At 39.6% G+C, this 17,312-nt stretch overlaps 1 protein-coding gene across 3 annotated transcripts in view; it reads right to left on the bottom strand.

The window, feature by feature from the left end:
* The window catches only part of atrx (ATRX chromatin remodeler), a 238,029-nt gene that overhangs the window by 192,711 nt on the left and 28,006 nt on the right, over positions 1 to 17,312 (bottom strand). For 2 of the 3 annotated variants that reach the window (XM_043704988.2, XM_043704986.2), the window contains exon 2: positions 4,341 to 4,453. The exons of the other annotated variant lie outside the window; for it this stretch is intronic. Coding sequence is in view for 1 of the 2 variants with exons in the window: in XM_043704986.2 (XP_043560921.2) it covers positions 4,341 to 4,453 (113 nt within the window). In the remaining variant the exon portion in view is untranslated. The remainder of the gene's footprint in view (positions 1 to 4,340; positions 4,454 to 17,312) is intronic. 3 annotated transcript variants of the gene reach the window in all.

Genomic DNA, 17,312 nt, shown 5'->3' on the forward strand with positions numbered 1-17,312 from the left:
AAAGAACCTAACAACACGAGTTCCCAAAGCACATTTAAACACTACCTGTAGCAGAATTTTATGGATATAAATGAGGAGAAATGTTTATTCACATAATCACCTTAGCAAATTTAATGTTGCATCAAATTGAACACCACACACCCAAGGAAGATATAATTAAATAAAGTGGTGCCCTTCTACAAAACATTCAAATCAAACAGAAGAGTTAGCAATTCGTGTGTCTTTGAGAGTCCAAGAGGAGGAGATTTTCCTCACTCTGGAATGACAATAGGCCAAATTAGGGTGGCTATGGTCAGATCTAGATTTATTACAGGATTCCTTCAAAGTGAAGGCCATTTAGCAGAACAGATTCAGAGACCCTGGTGGTTAACTTCCTTTCACTATAAACTTAAACTCCACCAAAATATCCAAGCTATTCCATTCTCTAACCAATTTATTTTGTTTCTACTTCAATCCTTTCCAAACTAACCTTACCAGGAATCTAATTTGCTTCCTCAATCCTTTCCTAACGTAACTCTTAGGCAATTTATTTCCCTCTGAGAGCTTCCACTTCACCAGGATTATAAAATAGTTTCTCATCTATCTAGCCCTTACTTTGGAAAGCAACCCTTTCCATACTCACTAAATATTCAACCCTTCCATTCACGTTTATGGATACTTAATCTCCCTTTCAGATCTTCCTTGCAATTCACTACTCACACCCCCTCCAACCAGTTCCCGAAATACCAAAACCTTTGACAAGTTAGGCTACATCTGAAAGTGTGGCACCCAAGGAGCCAGAGTAAAATTAGAGTCAATGGGAATGCAGGAATACACCCAACTGGCACAAAAATCATGGTTGTTGTAAGATGTTAAAGGGTTAATTTGTTCTGCTCACATGTAAGAAATTGGATGTCCTGGGTGGTGCGTTTTTCTGTTTTGCAGGTAGGATGTGATCACCTCAAATCAAACACATACTGCCTGAAGGGACCACCTCAATCACACACACGCTGCCTGAAGGGACCACCTCCCTTCTCACACACTGCCTGATGGGACCACCTCATCTCTCACGTGCTGCCTGAAAGGACCACTTCATCTCATACATGGGTGGCATGCAACTATGGGGAAGTGGTAGAGGTTGTGTCTTGCATGCATGCATGACTGACTGATGCAAAACCCTGTATAATGAGAGGATGGTTCCTTTGTTTGGAGAACCTCACTTGATATGTTCTGCAAGCATCGCAAAGAGTATTAAGTGCTCCTCCAAAAGCTTGTACTTGCTGAAATAAATCGTGGCTGTTCACAAAAGTTGCAATTGCAGCAAGCGTGTAAGAACCTCAAGAAAGGAACCTAACAGTTGGAGGTCCGTCATCTGTACTTCAGGACATCTCTGTAAGAGCTCCATACATGGGCAGCATACTAGGCTGAACTATTTTCTGCGGCTTCAGTCAGGAATTTCTCTCTATCTTAACCGTGAATGTGGCAAATAACGTTGATGCATCACAAACACTAAGCATGTAATGGCATAATCATCGTTCTGGGGGTTACTACTAGGCACAAATTGAAGTGAAATAGCGAAATAAACTCCGAAGCTTCAAGGAATTCTGTAGTGTGTGATTCACCACTAGATTCTCCAAAGCCAGCCCATCATCTATGAAGGCACAAATCAAGTGATGAAATACTCTACTTGCCTGCATGAGTGCAGGTCCAACAACACTCAAGCAGCATGATGGCATGCAGGATGAAGCAGCCTATTTGACTGGCATTGCAGCCATAAATTTTCACTCCCTTCACCACTGCACTCAATGTACAGCCTGGAAGATGCACTGGAGAAGTTTAATAAAAGCTCCTCGAACATCACCTTTCAAACCCACAGTCACTTTCATTTCGAAAGACAAGAGCAACAGGTACATGGGACCACCACTATCTACAGATTTCCTAAGTTATGCATTATCCTAAATATTTTGTTGGTCATTCAGTGTCACTGGCTCAAAATCCTGGGAGTTCTTCCTAATGAGATGGTGGATGTACCGAAACCAAAGATTGCAGATGCTTAAGAAAGCAGATCACCACTTTCTCTAGGGCAACTAGTAAATGCATGCCACCAACATCCATGAGTGAACAAAAAGTTGCAAATAGCACTGCCATGTATCCTTGAGTCATTATCCTCCTTGAATTCTCTACAGCCTCTAACAATTATGTAAATCTACTGCACCATCCAGCTCAGAGGTTATCTTAGTTGGTCTACTCTACCTATCCAACCATAGTCAGAATTACTGCACTGTCTCTCTTCTCAGCCATGCATCAATAGGCAGAAGCTGTTGATAGAATAAGGCTCAATGTGATGAACTGGTTAATGAAAAGCTTTCCACAGAATGCTATAGCCAAATCAAACTTAGAATTCTGGTAATTAGAACTGGTGTGGTCACAACCACCTCGACTGACAACCATCCAGGTGACAGAATAAATGGGAATACTAACTCATGTTTAATTACCTCAGGTAACGTATAGGAAACGCAGGCAACGGAGGTCAGCAATTTTCCCAATCAGCAAATTCATTTCACAGTGAAGAGAAAAAACAGCAAAGGTGCATGGCCTGATGCAAATCTGAAAAGTAAGGTCCATAAATCACAAGATATGAACCCAGAAGTTTCAATAGTTCATCCACTAGTGCCCACGCACTTCAGTAGTGCTTGGAAATAGGAGAGCTCAAAAGGGCACACAAAGAACTTGGGACAGAAGTTGACAACAGATCAGTAAGCAAAAGAGAAATCAAAATCAAATTACCAAAGGAACACAAGTGTTATATCAACATGAATTCAACAAAAGAAAAACTAGTCAGGGGATTCAAACATGAGCAAAAAAACTCAGGGATGACCTTCAAAAGATTTGAACTGGGGATAAAGATTAAACTAATGAAATTGCAAATCTAAAAGAATGAAGCCCAGCTAATGCTGGTATGTTTATAAAAAAGGTGTATATAGACAAAGCCTGAGCAATGTAAATCTGCCAGTGTTAATTGGTGCTAAAAATTGAAGGAGCAGCATTCACGGAGATCCACCATCAACCAGCTCACAACAGTAATACAAAAACTACTTCAAGAATGAATAAAATGTCTACACATCAGCCATCACAACAACCATGTGCTGTCATGAATGACAACTTTTAAATCAGACCTAATGCAAGTCAGCAAGTGGAAATGCTCTCATAATTTGATACCACACTGTGAAACTCCTTAAAAGGTTTTCACTGCAAATCTGGGAGCAAAATCTGTATGTGAAATGTAAGTTTAGTTATTTTTCTTTTAAGCACAGAAATTAGATGCAAATGCTATTTGTTCCACAAGCATTCTCTTTTTGTTCTGTGCAGTCATAATCTCTTTAAGGTACTGTATTTCATGATTAAAAATTACACCAGCCTCATTATCTAAGCATGCAAAAGTGAATTTAAATTAATCACTGGTCAACTAAGTGAGAAAAGTCTTCGCTAAACTATTCTGCAACTATGGTAAATTCATCAACATTCCTGATTGATTATATTATGATCCCATCTGATATGATGATTGGTCAAGTCAGATTCCAGATAAAAGCTCGGTTTGATAGGTGTTATTTCAATCTATTAAACAAGGTCATGGTTCACTGAAACACAAGCACGGAAAGATCTGATTTAAGAACAAAACAGAAGTTTATTATACAAAAGAAATAAAACAAAAAACTATTAATATTTAAAAGATTTCCAAACAAGAGCACAATATTGCATCTAACCCAACGTCATACTATATTATGCAAACACCAGAGAGAATTCTCTTTACCACAGCTTTAGATCTGACTTAAACTGTTATTTTCAATTCCTGGTCTTGACAACTTGACAGTTCTTCCTTCTGCCATCCTGCCCTAGACTCTTCCAAAGAGGAAAAACCCGCTCCATATCTACCCTGTGAATCCCTTAAGAATCTTACTTGTTTCAGAAAGGTTTCCTCTCATTCTCCTAAACTCAAATGAGTATAAGCCCAAATTACTCAACCACTACTTCTAAGAAAGCACCAAATCCAGGATGAGCATCCTTGACTGCCACAAATGCTAATTTATCTTTCCTTAGTTACGTTCTGGATCCTAAAATTCTCTCAATGTAAATGCCTAACACCACTTCAGCAACTCCCCGCATACTTGTTCAAAACAAAAAGCTGCACAGATACTGATGAGTCCATCATTAAGCCCCCTCATACAAAAATCCATAAGCCACTAACTAAAAATTAAAACTCAAATAAATGACATTAAAATATATATAAAACACACATCATAGACCATAATTAGCAAAAAGGATCCACTGCATCTTATTGATTGATCATGAAAAAAAGTTACCTGAAAACTGATTTAGACAGAGCTTTGGAGAGGATACAGTTTCTTCGCCTTGTTCTGTTGATTGAGCCAAATATTCATGAAGCTTCTGCACTAATGTATTCAGCTTGCTTTCACTGTAAAAGGAAGCGTTATATATATTTTTATAAAGTACTATGTTGTCCAATGTATTTGCATTTCTTCAGAGTGCAGCTACAGATTCCCAATATAAGCAAATTAGGAGGGGAGAAAGGCATTTTAAAAAAGAACTATTCTGGCAGCCAACAACAAAAAGGACCATCACAGATTTTCAGAAAGACAATATGCCTGCCCAAGTGATCAGAAAATAGTGTATAATGTACGTCAGCGGTTTTCAACCATGATGCCATGAAAACTGTCAAAATCTGCAATGAAATTTTGCAAAGGTCATAAAAATCAAACTTAATTTTTCCATCAAACAACAAAAAAAATAGATTCTGTACCTTTCTCCACAGTAAATACTGATGCAAAATATTTGTTTAGGATTTCACCCACCTCCTGTGGTTCCATACAGACAGCTATGTTGATCTTTAAGGGGTCCTACTGTCTCCCTAGTTATTCTTTGCCTTTAATATACCTGTGGAATCACTTTGGATTCTCTTTAACCTAATCTGCTAAAGTAATCTCATGACATCCTGACTTCCCTCAAGTTTATTCCTACTGCCCTTATACTCCTCAAGGGATTCACTTTGATTCTGGGTGGCACGGTGGCACAGTGGTTAGCACTTCTGCCTCACAGCGCCAGAGACCCAGGTTCAATTCCCGCCTCAGGCGACTGACTGTGTGGAGTTTGCACATTCTCCCCGTGTCTGCGTGGGTTTCCTCCTACAACCCAAAAATGTGCAGGTTAGGTGAATTGGCCATGATAAATTGCCCAAACTGTTAGGTGTAGGGGAATGGGTCTGGGTGGGTTGCGCTTCGGCGGGTCGGTGTGGACTGTTTCCACACTAAGTAATCTAAATCTAATCTAGCTATCTATACTTGGCATATGCCTCCTCCTTTTTCTTGACTACAGCCTCAACATAAAGTTATCCTGCCTGCCTTCCCCTTCACACTAACAGGAACATGCTAGCCCTGAACTTCTCACTTTTGAAAGACTCCCACTGTGAACAGCATTCCCCCCGCCCCCCATCAACTTTTGGAACTTCCTGTTTAATCCCATCAAAATTTGTCTACTCCCAATTTAGAACATTAACTTGTGGATCAGGCCTTTCCTTTTCCAGAACTATTTTAAAACTAATAAAATTAAGGTAACTGGTCCCAACTGTGATGTCGAACCGACCTCTGTAAAGCCTATTTTTTTTTAAAAATAAAGTTACATACAATGGTTCATACCAATGGACAGGCCAGTTTGGTTTTTTATACCTATACACATATATTCTCAATTATAAATACTGTACTGAAATTACATTACGTATTATATTTAAGATGTTTTTGGCAAAATATATACTCTGACAAACGTTTGACGAACTGACTCTAGATGTGAACTGTATGCAACTGTTCCGACTTCCATACAAATTCGACATATGAACGGACTTAAAAACAGAACTCATTCATAACCCAGGGACTTTTTGTTCTGCCTTCTTTCTTGCTCTCCCAATCAATCATTCTTTTGTTCTCCCTTCTGTAATGCACAACTTCACATTCTCCCCTACTGTCCTCCATTTGACAACTTTTTGCCCACTTACTTATCAATATTGCTCTGGAAACTGTTTGCATCTCTTCCAACTGCTTTTCCACCTATTTTTCTATCGCCTGCAAATTTGGCAACACTACATTCACTTCTTTCTCCAAATCATTCATAATGTAAATAACCGTGGTCTTAACACTTATCCCTGCGGAACCCCACTTTTCAACGGCCATCAACCCGGGAAAGAGAACTCCTTCTCCCCACTTACTGTTTCTTGCCCACAAGCCAATTCTCTATCCATGCCAACATACTATCATGGGCTCTTCTGCCTTAACCTCTCGTGAAGTACCTCGTCAAACACCTTCTCAAAGTCAGAATACGTTTATTGGTTTCCTTATGTCCACTTTGGTTGAGACTTCAAAAGTTTCTGATAAAATAGTCAGATACGATTTTCCTTTCACGAAGCCAGACTGCTTGATTAGGTGATTTTCCAAATGTGCTCTCACTTCCCTCGTATTTGGTTCAAAGCTTTTGCAATAGATGTTAGGCTAATCGGCATTTACTTAGCCACTTTCTACCTCACGGCCAAATAGGGTGTCACTTATCCAGCACACCAAGGATTTTTGGAAAATTAAATTAATGCACATTATTCCTGTAGCTCCCTCTTTTCAGATCTGAGGATGCAAGCCATCCAGGTCAGGGGACATTTCTGCCTTTAGTTTATGTAATACTCTTTCTTTAGAAGTGGCAATGGTATTTACTTTCTTCCCCATATTCAATAGTATTAATAGGATGTTTGGAGTATATTCCACTGAGAGGACTGACATAAAATCCCTGTTTAACTCCTCTGCCGTTTCCTTGTTCCCCAGAACTACTTCTCCAGATTCATTTAAGGTACCGATGTTCACTTTGATCCCATCTTGCTTCTTATGTATTAGATTAGATTTGATTAGATTCCCTACACAGTGTGGCCTTCGGTGCAACAAGTCCACACCGATCCTCCGAAGAGTAACCCACCCAGATCCATTCCCTATATTTATCCCTGACTAATGCACCTAACTATGGGCAATTTAGCATGGCCAATTCACGTTACCTGCACATCTTTGGACTGAGGAGGGAAAACCGGAGCACCCAGAGGAAACCCACACAAACACAGAGAGAATGTGCAAACTCCATACTCCTGAGGCAGGAATTTAACCCGGGTCCCTGGTGCTGTGAGGCAGCAGTGTTGACCACTGAGCTACCGTGCCGCATTGTTAGTTTGTATATCCCTCACTAATTTGCCTTAAGTTTATTTTCTATCTTAATTATATTTTTAATCTTCCTTTGCTGGATTCTGAAATTATGCCAATCTTCAGGGTTACCACTGAATTTGGCCTCCTTAATGTTTTTTCTTTCAAGTTTATACTCTGACTTCCTTGGTTCGCTACAGTTAATTAGAATCTTTCCTCCTTTGTCAAATGTACATGTTTTGCTCAGTCCTTAAATGTCAACCAATGCTTCTTACTGTTATTTCTGCTAATCTATCAATAACTCTCTGTTCCCATTTCAGTCAAAGCAAAACGCTCAGTGTAATTTTACCTCCATCTTTATTCCGGGCCCTGGAGGGAGAGAGAACGATCGTCCATGTGCACAGAGACACGAGTTCATGGTCTTCTCCAGAACAGCAGTTTCCCAATGAACTATATAGTCATTTTACAGGGAGGAGCAGCCAGATAAGGCAACATATATTAATTAGGTGATCGTTACAATCAACGAGTATCAATAGCAGAGACCAAGCCCCTTACTGTTATACAAGGGATGTTCTTAACTTTGTTAACTGGATTCACAGTGGATATTTTCCCTTTGTTAAGTGACATTACATACTGAATGCTACCTCATCTTGTTAAATGGCTCTACATAATGAATGCTTTTCTACCTTGTTAACCCATTACCCTTGCCTGCAGCACCCCATTGTTAAGCGCAAGTTATCTGATCGAGTCATGCTCAGCTGAACCTCGTTTAAAAAAACCTCAGAACTTAACTCTTCCCCTTCCTGCTTGTACCCTATACACATTCTTATATCCTCATTTCATTTAATATTTACCCTAAGTTAAACGCAGTTATTTCTGAGCCACGTTTTTCACTCTCTAAGTATTAAATTCTATCATGTTATGAGTGAAAGATCTCCTGGAAGTAGTATAAGTAATTTATCAAACCTGCCTCATTACCAGATCCAAATATAGCCTGCTCCCTGATGCACTCTTTGAATTCATTGTCGCAGCTACCTTTTCTAATTTGATTAACCCAAATCAAAAAGCAGTTTAAAGTCAACCATAATTATGCTACTCTTTTTATATACTCGTTATTTGTTAATTCATAGCCTTTCCCACAAAGTGGCTGTTTGGAGTCTGTACATTACTCCTTCCAATGTCTACATTCCTTTGCTGATTTTTACCTCTACCCCAATGGACTCCGCGCTTATAATGTCTCTCTCAACTCTCATTTCATTTCTTTTTAACTGTGCTACTCCACCACCATTTACAGACCTCCTGTCCCTCCAAAAAAGGAGAAATACTCCTCAATGCTCAGCTCCCAGTTCTTGATCTCCTTGTAACCATGTTTCTGTAATGGCTGAAATCATATTCATTTGCCTCTATTTGTGCCACCGATTTGTCAACCTTAATCCAAATGCTCTGTGCATTAAAATACTAAGACTTTTAAGTTTATTCTATTATCGAACTTCCTTACAATTTTATGGCTGCTTAGTATAAATATGGCACTCGCATTCTGTCCCATCCTTTTAATTTTTGCTAACAATCAGCCCCATCAAGTACCTTCGCCTTTGATTTTAAAAGTTCCCCATGCAACTGAAGCCCCATCTATTTAGTTTAAAGCCCAATCTACAGTCCTAACCATGTGATGTGTCAGGACTCTGGTCCCAGCATGATTGAGGTGGAGACCATTCCATTAGAATAAACTCTTCACCCCTCCACCACCACCACCAACTCCCCCTTCAAGTACTGGTGCCAATTTTATGTGAATCTGAACCCATTTCTCCCTGCCAATCTTTCAATCACACATTTACCCCATAAATCTTGTTGACCCTGGGCCAATTAGCTGGTTGCTCAGATAATAATCTGAAATTACCACCTTTTGGTACACTACCTAATTTAGCCACAAGCTTCTCATATTCCATCTTTCTTCCTAAATTTCTGGTTTCTAAATGGACTTAAAAGAATCTTTCCTTTCCCAATCTAAGTTCCTCTGCAGCCCAGATGAGGCAAGGTATCAGGCACCAGGCTGGCAACACAACTTTCGGGATTCTTGATCCTTGCTGCACAGATGAGAATCTTTTCTCCGACAGTACTATTCTCAATTACAATTACATTTCTATTTTCTTCCCCCTCTTGAATGGCTCCCTGTGCCATGGTGCTGTGCTCAGTATATTCATCCTTCCTATAGCCCCAGTTCCTGACTCTAATTCACAGTCAGCAAGAATCTCAAACCTGTTAAGACAAACTCAATGACTAAGGCTCTTGCAACACTATCTCCTAAGTCCCACCAGCTGCCTCGCTCACAGTGACACTTTCCTGTCCTAACTGCATGGCCAAATTTGAGATAGTTAATCCAAGAGGTGTGAGTGTCACCTGGAGACACAGAGTCCAGGTAACTCTCCCATTCCCTGATGTATTGCAATGTTCTAAGCTCAGAGTCCAGTTTATCAACTCAGAGCATTGAATAACCCTTCTTTAGAAATCTGCATTATCATTCTTCCTCAGTGGAATCCATACAAAAAATCCCAAATGTAAATCTGTCAAACCTAAAGTTTCAATTTTTCCCCCAATAATGATAAATTTGTGAGCAAACACTTGTGACTAGTTCAAAATATTACATCAGAATATTCACCAAAGTCATGCTAACTCTGTTAAATTATTACTTTAATCAGCACAGCACTTGGACATAATTCAATTTCCCACAACTTCAGTTAAACTGGTGAATTTGTAGCCACCTGGTATCTCCCACCTTTCCTTTAGAAGGAAAGTGAATTCTGCAATTTTCCAAATTAACTGCACAATTCCAATATCTAGAGTGTACAAGAAAATTATAACCAGTGCTTATACAATTTACTCAATGACATGAAAATTTAGATCTTGAAGACCTGTACCCTGAAAGCACCATTATGTTTCATTACTATTTTCTTACACATTAACCAATCCTCCCTTGGATACAATAGTGGAGTATTAGATTACTTAGTGTGGAAACAGGCCCTTCGGCCCAACAAGTCCACACCGACCCGCCGAAACGCAACCCACCCATACCCCTACATTTACCCCTTACCTAACACTACGGGCAATTTAGCATGGCCAATTCACCTGACCTGCACATCTTTGGACTGTGGGAGGAAACCGGAGCACCTGGAGGAAACCCACACAGACACGGGGAGAACGTGCAAACTCCACGCAGTCAGTCGCCTGAGTCGGGAATTGAACCCGGGTCTCTAGCGCTGTGAGGCAGCAGTGCTAACCACTGTGCCACCGTGCCGCCCACTATGATTTTGTCCCCTGACAAGAACTGCATACAAAGTATAATTTATAAAGTTATAAATTTAACAGGCAATACAACTCTTTAATAGGCCCACATTCTCCACTACAAATGTTTTACAAGCCTCCCTTCTACTGAAGCTACTTCAAGCTAAACCCATTCTGAAGACACTGCTCACATTTTAAAACTGCAATTTGCACCAGTGAGATATTAATGGAAGTTGGATGTCCTGAGGCTAAGGTGGGATGTATCTGCCTTACAGGTAGTTTGTAAGGAATTTACATTCCCATCCCTTGCCACTCAGAACCATTTACATGGTCATTTCCTAGTTATTCAGAGTAAAAAGACTGCATCATCATCCTATTTAAAATCAATAAGAACAGCGCAGTTGGAATATTGACTACTCCCTGTAGTTAAAAAAAAAATCGATTTACAACAGATTTGACCACTAGGGGATGATTTACATTATACTGTTTCTGTAAATGATGTGGCCACTACATTGTGTCTTGAGTGGCATGTGACTATGGGGGAGTGACTGGGATTGTTTTGCAGGCATTACTGACTGTGATGTAAAGATTTTGAATACAGGTAGGACTGTTTCCTTTGTTCAGGGAGATCCCTTGACATGGCTTTGCAAGCATTGCGAAGTGGGTTAAAGGGTTTCTCCAGAAAGCTTGTACTGTACTATGCTTAATAAAATTTTGGTCATCACAGAAATTGGCGTCTACAGTTGCATCAAGTGTAAGAATCTCAAGAAAAAAATAACCTAACACTAGAACAGCTGACTCAAGCCATATTCTGTAAGAAAGGCAATTCACCACATCCCATGTTAACAGATTTTTTAAAGATATACAGAATCTAAATTTACATCTCCAAAAACTAATCAGTTCTTCGAAGTCATATCCAATGTACCAAGCTACATTGAGATCTGTTAAATACTTTTGACTTGTTAGAAAACAGCAAAAACATTATCTGCACTCACATTTAGAATTAGCAAAGCATATTTTGATGTTTGGTCTAACTTCTCTGTAGCAAAGGTCAAGAGCAAAAGCAAAAAATATTTTGACAGGACTTTGAGGCCACATTCTGGAATACTAACCATATCTTTATGTCACCTTTCCCAAAAGAACATATTCAAAGTAAAAAGGAATATAAAGGTTCACAAAACTGATTCCTGGGATGAGGGCATTGGTTATTTTTAGATACAAGAAATTGAGTAGATGCTAGAAGAAATGTTTCCACTAGCTGATGAGTCTAGAACGGGGGCTCATAAATCTTCAAATATGATGTCAGATATTTAGGACTGTGAACCAGAAGTTTCGTTGCTCACATAATTAGGAATCTTTGGACAGTTGTACTAATAAGCTATGGATGCCCAAAAGCATACTTAAGACTTTTAGATCTTTCGGCAATTCAGGGATTTGGACACTGCATATGAAAGTGGTTGTTCAACCATGACCTTGCTGAAAGTGGTACCAGCATAAAGTGGAGAATGATCTACTCTTACACCTCATGCTACTTCGCCTAAATGGAGTCACTGAATTACAGAGATAATCTACAAGATATTTGATGCCACAGATATTATGACAAAAAAAAGTTCATAGGCAACAATGACCTGAAAAGATGATGAGAAACACAGGAGACGTGTTATTTTCTGACTGGCAAGACATAACAAGTGGTGTGCTATAGTTATCAGTGCTGGAGCCTAAAGTCTTTTTTTTTGACAATTTACAATGTACAATGACATGAACGGACAGAAAGCTATGGTTGCTATATTTGCGGATAATATGAAAGTGATTGGGGTAAGATGGGAACAGGACAAAAAGGTTGCTACAGAAGACCATAGGTTAAATGAATGGGGAAAAGATCTGCAAAATGGTATAATGAGGCAAACTATGAAGTTGATGTTTTGGCAGGAATAAAATACATTAACACCAAAAGATGTAAAAGCAGAAGCAAGCTAGTTAGCCAGCCAACCAAGTCAGCTTCGCCATTCGACACTATTTTCCTGACCTTTCCCCACAATCCTCAATTACCGTACTGATTAACCTCCTGTATCTCAGCTGTGAATATATTCGACAGCCCTTCTAATATGGTAAATAATTTCATTTATTTACTCATCAGAAGAAATTCCTCCTCGTCTCTAACCTTAAAAAGGATGACTCTTTATTCTAAGATTATGCCCTCTGGGCTTAGACTCCACATCTAACTGTCAAGTCCCTAAGTATAGATATAGAATTCCTACGGTGCAGAAACAGGCCCATTCGGCCCAACAAGTCCACACCGACTCTCCGAAGAGTAACCCACCCAGACCCATTCCCCTACTGTTCTACATTTACCCCAGACTAACATACCTAAACCACATATCCCAATGACAATTTAACATGGCTAATTCACCTAACCTGCACATCTCTGGATTGCGGGAGGAAACCAGAGCACCTGGAGGAAACCCACACAGACACTGGGAGGATGTGCAAACTCCATGCAGATAGTCGCTCGAGGCAGGAATCGAACCTTGGTCCCTGGTGCTGTGAGGCAACAGTGCTACCACTGAGCTACCGTGCCGCCCCTTCTTTTGCATTTTTGTATCTTTTGTATTTTAAAAAGGTCTCCTTTCATTCTAAATTCCAATGAATACAGATCCAACCTACTCAATCTCACCTCAAGACCGTTCTTCCATGCTCAGTATCAGCCTTGTGAACCTTCTCTGGACTGCCTCAAATGCCAGTATATCTTAACTTCGATAAGGGAACCAAAACTGCTCCAAGTATTCCACCTATAGTCTAGCTTTAATAAAGACTCCCAAAGCCAACGTGACCCTGGTCTTCCCTATTATTTGAAGATTCATACACAATGACTCCCAAACATCTGTGCTGCAGTCTTCTACAATTATCTTTCCCCATTTAAATAACATTCAGTCCCTTTATTCTTGTTACTGTGCATAATCTCACATTTCCCACATCATGTTTCACCAGCCAAGTTTCTCACCACTTGCTTAACTTGTCCACGAACCTCTACAGACTTTATACTCATCCTACGTACCTTTCCATCCACTTTTGTGTCATCCACAAACTTTGCTACTGAATTCACATTCCTCATCCAAAACATTAATGTGGACCTCACTGCAAAAGTAACGGTATGTCCTACAGCATGAATCTCAAAGATTTAGATAGGACAAGTAATTAAGCTAATAGAATGTATTGTTCTGAAGCCATACTTGACTCAGCTTTAAAAGTTTCCCTCGCCTCAGATGCTGTCAGTCCTGCTTAGTTTCTCCATAGTGTTTGTTTCAGATTTCCTGCATCCACAGTATTTTGCTTTTCTCTAACAGAACGTTATTTATTAAGGGGAATTAAACACAGAGGTGGGTAATACAAACGACTCGTGAAACCAAACCTGAATACTAGGTCCAGTATTAGTCTACTCAAAAAGAAGAATGGTTTTAAAGAAACCCTGAGAAGATTTATCAGACTATTACCTAGAACAAGTGGATTGCCTAACGAGGAAAGATTGGACAGACGTGGTTGTATCCACTCAAGTTGAAAAGAAGCAATCTGATTGAAATATACAAGATTGCGAGGGGTCTTTATAGGTAGATGTGAAAAGGTAGCTTCTTTTGCAGAGAGAATCTTAAACACAGGGTCACTGTTTAAAAAGGGTGGCCAATTAAGACACGAGAAATTTGAGGGGACTTAGTTTATATGGCATCCTGATAAATCACAATTACGGTCATTCCTTCTGTCATCCCATTTCCCTATCCCACTGTCAATCGAAGCAAAACACTCAGAGACAAAGTATAGTTTGACCTCCATCTTTATTCCAGGCCCTGGAGGAAGAGAGAACAATCACCCATGTGCACAGAGACACAAGTTCTAAATCTTCTCTTGAACAACAGATTCTTAAGGAATTATATAGTCACTTACAGGTAGCAGCATCCAAATAATACTTCTATATTGATTGGGTGACCGTTACAATCAGCGAGCATCAACAGTAAAGATTAAGCCATTTGGCATCATACAATGAATGTTCTTAACCGGCTTCACATAATGAATGCTTTTCACCTTGTTAATGACTTTACATAACGAATGCTTCTTCATCTTGTTCAATTACATAATGAATTTTTTTTTCACCTTGTTAACCCACTACCCTTGCCTCCAGCACCACATTGTATATTGCAAGTTCTTATCTGATCCAAGTCATGTTAGCTGAGCCTTTTGTCAAGCAATCCTAAACTTAACTTTATCCCTCCCTGCTCATACCTGAAACACTTTCTCACTTAGACTGGACAGAACAAGCTTGTGGTTACCTCTTTCCTACTAACTGTCAAAGTTTCTCATCCTTCTTCCTACACTTGTATTTGTGTGGTGTGGCTGTATTCTGGCTTATCTGCTGGGTCACTCTACACTCTCACTTCTGTATTACATTCAGGTGAGGTGCTGTATCTATACCCACATAAAACAAAGTGATCAAAATCCGCACAAGAATCTGTAAAGCAGTACATACTTTCCAGTGGCTCCACATGATCTGGGCATCTTATATCATCAACAGTTTCACCATTTGGTTACATAAGATCCTAGCCATCACAGACGCAGCATCAAACTGCTATGAACTGGTTGCAGCACCTGTGGGACATCACGAGTGAGAGAGAAAAGACCAAGACTGGAAGGACACATTTCTTCTTTCAGATGCACCCCACATCAGAGAGGCAGAATGCCAATCTGACAATAGCCAAAGAAGGGACCTGCCAAGAAAAGACTTGATAAAGTGCATTTAAGGGCAGACTTCAAGAACAGGACACCACCTGGGAATGAGCCAAATAAAATGACAAAGGACTAGGATCAGAGATTTGCTATCCATTACCCCACAAGAGGACAAGAGAAATTAAGTCCAAGTCTTTTCCATTGCAATGTTTTTAAACTTGCACCCCACCACAACAATCCCGAATCAACACTAGTTTAGTGGGCGGCACGGTGGCACAGTGGTTAGCACTGCTGCCTCGCAGCGCCAGAGACCCGGGTTCAATTCCCGACTCAGGCGACTGACTGTGTGGAGTTTGCACGTTCTCCCCGTGTCTGCGTGGGTTTCCTCCGGGTGCTCCGGTTTCCTCCCACAGTCCAAAGATGTGCAGGTTAGGTGAATTGGCCATACTAAATTGCCCGTAGTGTTAGGTAAGGGGTAAATGTAGGGGTATGGGTGGGTTTCGCTTCGGCGGGTCGGTGTGGACTTGTTGGGCCGAAGGGCCTGTTTCCACACTGTAATCTAATCTAATCTAGTCTTTTGGAAGTCATCATAATACAACAATGGAAAAAGTACTGAAGAGACACTTAAGGGATAAGATCTCAGTTTGGTTTCAAGTTGTTTTTGACATTAAATGGAGAAACACTTCCTAAAAAACCATCAGACGTTTTCATCTTGGTTACAATGAAAAGGTGTGAAGCAGAAAGCGGTTAGAAGAAATTAAAACAACTGGCAATGATTGAAATATAAACACAACACAATTAACACCAAGACCTGAACATACAAAAGTGTGCGCTCTTACAGGAACTTGTTGATTCTAACAAAACTGCAACATCAGATAACCAGCAACAACAGTGACTAGGAAATGAAATCCTTCTACACTGAATGACAAAAACCTCTCAGAAAATAGTTATAAGACCAAGAATTTTGAACAAAATTTTATGTAAAAAGATTTCAAGAGTTCATAACATATTAAGCAGAGAGGAAAAGAAAAGAGAGATTTTGCTTTTAGAGGATTTATCTTTCCAAAACTACAAATCTTGTATCATGTAATTGGATTTCACAAAAAGTGCTTTTTAATCCAAGTTAACTGTACATCGAATTCCTGAAAACAAAAGCATGCTTTCTGCTCAGCAATCTATTTTGCTTAATGCAAATATGAAATACTACACATCTTTAGGACAATTTAAAAATAAAAAAATGTCCAAGTAACTATCAGGAATGCCTGATTTAACACCAAACATAGGCAATGTATGCAGTATCCAGAAATCCAATAGCAGCTAATTTAATGATGAACTGGCACATCTGTTAGAAGCACAGACATGTTAGAGCTAAAAGTATAACACACAACAACCGAAGTACATAAAGTAAAATGTAATGATGATCTTCAGTAAAGCATAATTGAAAAAAAATTTCAAGTTAATTCCCCACGAGAGTTTGTTCATATGCTGGGTCAATGTTTATCATTCATCTCACTGCCTGTTCCCCACACGTTTTTGGATTCTGTGCAGGACTCTAGTATTTTGAGGTCATTTTCAAAAGACTGCCCTCTACAGAGGATCTGTGGGATTTACAGCCACAGAAAGCAAACACTGCAGTTCAATCAGATGGCAAAAACCCTCACAAACTGCAGACCAAACTAGAAATTATGAGTAAGATTTTAGTCCATGTCAAATTAAACATACACAAAACAAAAGAGAAAGGGACTCAAGTTTAAAAGAAATTGAATCTTGAAGACAGTTAAGATTATGAAGAAATCAGACTCCATATTGAAATAAAATTCAGTTATCTGAATTTTAACGCAAGACCTTTATGCCATGAATACAGCAGCCATATGCTCGTGTCTTTAGTGGGCAAACAGCAAATGTTGTTTTAATCAGCAACTCAAGAACCAACACTGAATAAACTGCCAAAAATTATACATGTACATTTCTGTGACTCGATGACCTGAGGTACCAGAAGTCTATTGTATTATTGCGATCTGCAAGGCAGAGTTGTCAGTTGAGGAGACAAGCGAGAAGGCTCTCTGCTGGTAATTTTATTTCAGGCAAAGTTGCATTCATATT

Source organism: Chiloscyllium plagiosum, unplaced genomic scaffold, assembly GCF_037043375.1.
Source record: "Chiloscyllium plagiosum isolate Xiang-an unplaced genomic scaffold, Cpla_swu_hap1 HiC_scaffold_11, whole genome shotgun sequence".
Lineage (NCBI taxonomy): Eukaryota > Metazoa > Chordata > Chondrichthyes > Orectolobiformes > Hemiscylliidae > Chiloscyllium > Chiloscyllium plagiosum.